This window comes from Manacus candei, unplaced genomic scaffold (genome assembly GCF_025592945.1).
Source record: "Manacus candei isolate 608988 ecotype Guabito, Panama unplaced genomic scaffold, ASM2559294v1 h1tg000050l, whole genome shotgun sequence".
Classification (NCBI taxonomy): Eukaryota; Metazoa; Chordata; class Aves; order Passeriformes; family Pipridae; genus Manacus; species Manacus candei.
The window spans coordinates 17,061,131-17,067,130 of record NW_026138098.1 but is presented as its reverse complement, the minus strand read 5'-3'; the positions used below and the strand labels follow the sequence as shown (position 1 = coordinate 17,067,130).

Below are 6,000 nucleotides of genomic sequence, written 5' to 3'. Positions count from 1 at the left end.
GTTCTCCGACTCCACTTAAATTCATAATATGTCCATAATAAGAGGGATACATAGCTATTACCTCTATAATTTGATAGAGAGTGCATGTAGGCAAGTATAATGGGAAAAATCAGATCAAAGTCAGCGCATGTAACTCAATAGGACCGTAAGTAAAAGACTGAAACAAAAGACAAGATGAAGCCGAAAACACTTCATGATTTGCTGGTAGATTGGAGATGGGTTCATGACTTTGCATTTCATTTCTTTGCCATGCAAGCACTGAAGAAGAAATGGACAAACTGAGTTCATAATCACAGATGTGCAGCCAACACTGAGAAATATTAAAAAAGATTATTTGGGTTCATCTGGGGTTTGAAATCATGCTCATATAAAAGCTAAAAATATATAAAGAAAATAAGGTTTGACATATAAAAGAAACCTGTCAGACAAGAGATGATTTATCAAGATGATTTTTGAAAATGTATTTATTAAGAAAAAATTTGGACGTTTCAGCTGTGAAACATAGTTTAAAATCTTTCTAGACACACTGTAAATACTTATGGAATAGGTAGTTATTAAGCCAATTACTGACCAGAATCCAGGCAGCTATGAATAAAAAGGTATCCAAAAAATTACCATATTAGAATATTATTGTTCAAGTGGGATTTTTTCTTTTCAAATAACATTTAAACCCCCTCCATTCTTTATAATAGAAACATAGTGTTTAGGACTGGCTTCTTAAAATACACATTAATCAGCTCATGTGATTAGCTGCCATGCATATGATTAGTATTATTTGCCAGTCAACATTTGTGAATGTTAGAAATGTTAGAAATGTGTATAAATATACATGCTATTCATGTGTATATTTTAAAGATGGCACTGGAGCCACAATGCTTGATAACTTCAAGTGAAGTGCAGAGGTTTCTAAAATAAACTTGAGCTCTCTTCCTGAGCTCTACCAAATCATCTTCAGCAGCAGTGTAGGTTTCTCACAAGTGATGCACTAGATCTATGTAAACAAAAGACTATTTTAACTTTGAGTTTGTAATAGATTTTGATGCCAAATTCAAATATGGCACAGCTTAACAGATATAGGTATCCTTCCTGGAGTTGCATATGCTATACAAACTGAATTTATCCTGCCAAATTCAAAATTCCCTGAATTTCAGAAGGATCTGTTACTAAACTTCATTGCAGGATAGTAGAAAAAAATTACTTCACATTCACTAGCTTCATTCAGAATAAGGAATAAATTCATTGAAGACTAAATAATTCAATTACAGTGAAAAGACTTGACAGGGACACACAGAATTCATGCAAGTGATGTGTGACAGTTCAGCTATAGAAATACTGCTAGCTGAAAAATAAGCTGTGCTTCTAGCTTTCAGCACAGTAACAGCCCCAGTGTTATACAAGAGATTTGTTTTGTGCTGCTTCAGCATCAGGTGGAGAAAGACAGACCTTTACCTTGTCTTTTATTCTGCAGATTTCTTTATAAATTTTAGAGAATTGGGTGCTTCCAGCTATACACAGTACAAAGCCCCATCCTACAATTAGATGTGTATTACTGAACCCTTCATCCTATAGCCAGATCTATATAACTAAATACTTTTTTCTTGGTAGAGTTCTGTTTAAATTAGTGAAGCTTCACATAACTGCAAGGATATGTCCAGGTGATAATTTATAGACTTGTGTTACAATGTAGTATTTTTATCAAGGACTTCTTTTTGTATGTAAAACCCACCTGATCTTCAATATTGGACATCTTCTATGCAGTACAACATTGTGTTGGGCAATATGCCTTCTTGGATTTATTTTATATGTGTATAATATATACACAAATAAAAAGTATCACCTGCAAATAATATTTGGAATGTGAAAGACACAAAATGTAAACATTTTATTTGGCAGTTTTTTCAAACAGGTGAATAAATAAATGGAAAAGTACATCTTAATATTCTTTATAGCAACAGATGCAGTTGCACACATATTTACATATTGTGGATGCAAAGAACAGTTAATTTAATTTCCTTTTGTTAAAAAATGCAACTTCCAACACCACTAGACTTGACAATTAAAGATGAAGATACTAGTAATACTTTGTTCTAGCAATCTCAACTTTTAAAGGCATTCATTTGGAAGTAAGATAAGAGAGTCATCATGCATTTAGTTCATTTTGTCCGCTTACGGTAGAAAGTCTCATGTAATTTCAGAATTATGAGTGTCATGCGCTTAAGTCAACTCTGACATGTTTATAAATCAATGTAGTCCCCTTAAAACTTGAAGCAAAGAGAAAATCTATGGATTTATCGATGGAGACATGTATGAAAGATCTTGGCGCCTGTACGTTTAATTCTTGAAACTTCACAAATTTTGCCTTTTCCGCATCCCAATAATAGACTTGAGTAAAAGAATAATCACTTCCAAGAATGGCATATTGATAATTACTTATCTGAAGTGGTTGGAATACCATTGACCCTCGGGATGGCATCCTTTGTAAATCCAGAAATGCTGAACCACCCCATTTCATTACTTTAGAGTCCCCAATAAATCTTGTTAAGCAAATGTATACATCCTCTTTCACTTTGAAATGTTTCACTGCATATGCATCTTCCATATCTTGGATATCAAACCGCTTAACAAATTCATTGGTTCCTTTGTTCCATTGATATATTACAGGTCTTTGGGAACTACTTGACAGAATTAAATGTGGTTTGCCAGATATTTCAAGATACTCCACATCAGTATCTCTGTACCAGGCATGCAGAGACTGATGGGAATAAAATCCATTCCCATTCCACTTGTAAACTGTGGTGAAACCAGCCTTTGAACTGTCTGCAACAACAAAATACCAGTCTTCAGCAATCCTGAAAGTTTCAATGTCATTGGGTTTTCGGATTTTAAGGATTTCAATATCTTGAATTTTTATAAACTTATTAGCAAAAATATCTCTTTTATATATGTGGGAGCCTCCAAACAGCTGTGCGACAATGACATACAGCTGACTCTCAATAACTATAGGTTTACACACAACAGTCGAAGTACCTATGAAGAGAAAAGTAAAAGACAGGGTTAGCACCACTTTTGGATCAGCTGTTGGAATGTTATTTGTCAAGCTGTATTCATACCTGTAATGTTGTCATAATTCCTGAACATCACTTCCACATGGTCCCATTCAAGAAAGATGCATTTTCCAGTAAAAGGCTGAGCAATAACCACGTGTTCATCATTCATATATGAGAAAGTATCTACTGACAGAGATTGGTATGGCAGGGACTGATAAACTACAAATTCTGCAAAAGTGCACACAACAGATGATAATTATAGGGATACTTTACATACTGTACTGAAAAAAATCTGCTTATCAGACAGCAATTTTTTACCAATTACAGTGTTTCATCACTAGTCCAATTTTTCTGTTGATAAAGGAGCACTGCAATTTGGTTTTCAATCTTTCTTAATCAAAAGAGGTGCTGTTTTATGTTCCAGTTCTCCAAATCCTTATGTAACATATTAAAGTCTGAGTAGATGCTGCAATATAAGACTCCGCTCGCAAATGATTCCCATGTCACACTTACACCTGCACAGAATTCATATTGATTTTAGTGGAAGTTCCATCCAGCATGCAGACTTCCTGCTAAAATGGGCTCTAGAATGAAAAACTATAGCTTTGACTTCAATTTAACAAGATTAAATAATTTGAAGCACATTACCTGTAATAAAGCAATCAAATTCTTCTGGAGAGAGGCTATTGATTTTGCGCTTCTTATATTCTGCTGGGCTTTCACAGTAAATGTCTTCGACTGTTGCATTGGTGCTGCCCAGCCATTCCACTAACCACTTCAGTTTGCAGTCACAATTAAATGCATTGCCTCTAAGATCTCTACAACAAATCAATCATGCATTGAAAATAAGTAGTCAGCTGATGTATTCCTCCTTGCAGAACAAAAAAATAGGCTCATGTTAAATATGTGCCCTCTTGCTTATTCTCACTTGATGCCTTCCTGGCTTAATTTGTCCTGACCCATAGTTAAATCCACATACCAGCACACACACAGATTTAATTATAGTAAGGTAAACAAGGAGACCTTAACTTCATGATCAGCCAGACATTTTTGTTGATTTCCCCAAGTTTACAGGTACTCAAACGCTTACCAAACTATTGACCCCTGTTTCTTTTGGACTACACTTTCTCTATAAGAGCATTCTAGATAACAAAATAGGAATTAACATAACCTTATGGTCAGCCAGTCAGTATTCACTGTCCCCTTTAGATATACTCATTTAGGGCTTTAGGAGACACAAGCAAAGGTGCTCTGTTCAAGTCTTTTACAGCTGTCTTGAGTTAGATTTCCGATCGTATGTACAGGAACAGGCAAGTGCCAGGACCAGACTGTGTAACCACCTGGCCATGGTCAGTCATGCCAAGTAATGCTACCAGATACACTGACCATCTCCACATCTTACTACTGCAGCTCTACACTAGGAATTCAGCCTACCTTGTGAATACAGGGAGCAGGCTTTTTCTGTGCTTATTATGCCAAATCAGATGAACCGGGATGTGGTATAGTGTAAACAGGATCTATTTCAGTGAAGCAACTACAGAATTTACCTGTTTATCTATATTTTGTATTTTTACTGGTATTTGGTTATATTTAAACAAGCTGATGTTTTGTTTTGGTTGCAATTAGATTTAGCAGGGGATATGGTACTTACTAAGACACATGCTTTTGTGATACAAGATAGCTTTCCCAGAAATTGCTTGCACATTAAAATGTTACTCCATTAAATACCTTCCCCTCATGCCTTGCTCTCTCATGCATCCCTAAGGATACTTCCTTCTTATTCACAAAGTATTAATGAACATGCATCTTTATTACATAACTACTAACAATATTACTTATCTTCATAACTGGTGGAATATTCAGAACTAATGTAAATTCTCAACAACAGTAGGTAAAAAAAGAATCCTACTCATTCTATATATTCTCTATCCAGTAATAAAATCCCCTTACTTGCTACTGGTTTGAATGGTTACTCAGAATGTCCTCTAAAATAAACTCCTTATACTTTTAGTATAATTGATAGATTAATTAATTGCTTTCTTACACATTTGTTAAAGAATCCAAGCCTTTGAATATGTCTTTTGGAAGGGACTGGAGATTATTATTTGCAAGACTCCTGCAAAAGAAAACACTTCGGTATTAGTACTCGTTCATGGAACTACACATTTTTGCAAGGTGTAATATACTGTGTGGGGTTTTTTTTCTTATGGTAAAGAACACTGGTATTCTCCAGCACTTCATTGTAAAAGACTGCTTTTAAGGCTAGCTCATTTACTTTGTGACTTTTCCTTCTGTTAAACTGCCAAGCCTCCTTCTACTTTCACACCCTTCAGCAGCCTTGCAGCATTTACAATACCTCACTTAGCAGAGTAAAAAGTGCAATCACCTTTGGTGTTTTGCCAATGCCATTTAACATTTTAAAACAATTAGTCATGATTGGATCTACTGATGTTTTCCTTAAGAGATCTCAATACATGGTGTTCATATTACTGCACTTTCCTCACTTTCTTGTAATCTTTTCTGGAAGGAAAATCTTGGTAATATGTTACATTGTGATGGGTTTAGGTTTAGCTCATAGTTTTTGGAAATATGCAGTAATAGACAATAAATTGCATGAATTTCTATCCTGGAATGTGTGTGTGTGTGTGTGTGTGTACAGGACCAGCAAAAAGCTGCCATTAATTCCCAATTTTTAATATTGGGAGAATTCATTTCAATTCAGTGAGTATTCTAGCTAGTAAAAGTGACGAGGAAATGTGAGCAGGCTTTAAACAAACAATACATAACATTTCAGTCAGGCATATCTGTGTGAGTCCACCAAAGGTCTTGGAGATGTCTTAGAGCACATGACAGAAAAAGAATGATGTTGTAGGGTATAGTTTACACCTCTTTCAATTAACAAAATTATTTATTACTTATGAGAAGAAACAAAAATGGAAAGAAATCATTCCAG

General features: G+C 35.0%; 1 protein-coding gene across 6 annotated transcripts in view; it reads right to left on the bottom strand.

The window, feature by feature from the left end:
- Positions 1-433: 433 nt before the first annotated feature.
- Positions 434-6,000, bottom strand: part of LGI1 (leucine rich glioma inactivated 1) — a 32,067-nt gene continuing 26,500 nt past the window's right edge. For all 6 annotated transcript variants that reach the window (XM_051800581.1, XM_051800575.1, XM_051800579.1 and 3 more), the window contains 4 exons: positions 5,092-5,163; positions 3,696-3,865; positions 3,111-3,275; positions 434-3,027 (listed from right to left, as the gene is read on the bottom strand). In XM_051800581.1, the coding sequence (XP_051656541.1) occupies positions 2,207-3,027; positions 3,111-3,275; positions 3,696-3,865; positions 5,092-5,163 (1,228 nt within the window). In that variant the 3' untranslated portion in view covers positions 434-2,206. The remainder of the gene's footprint in view (positions 3,028-3,110; positions 3,276-3,695; positions 3,866-5,091; positions 5,164-6,000) is intronic.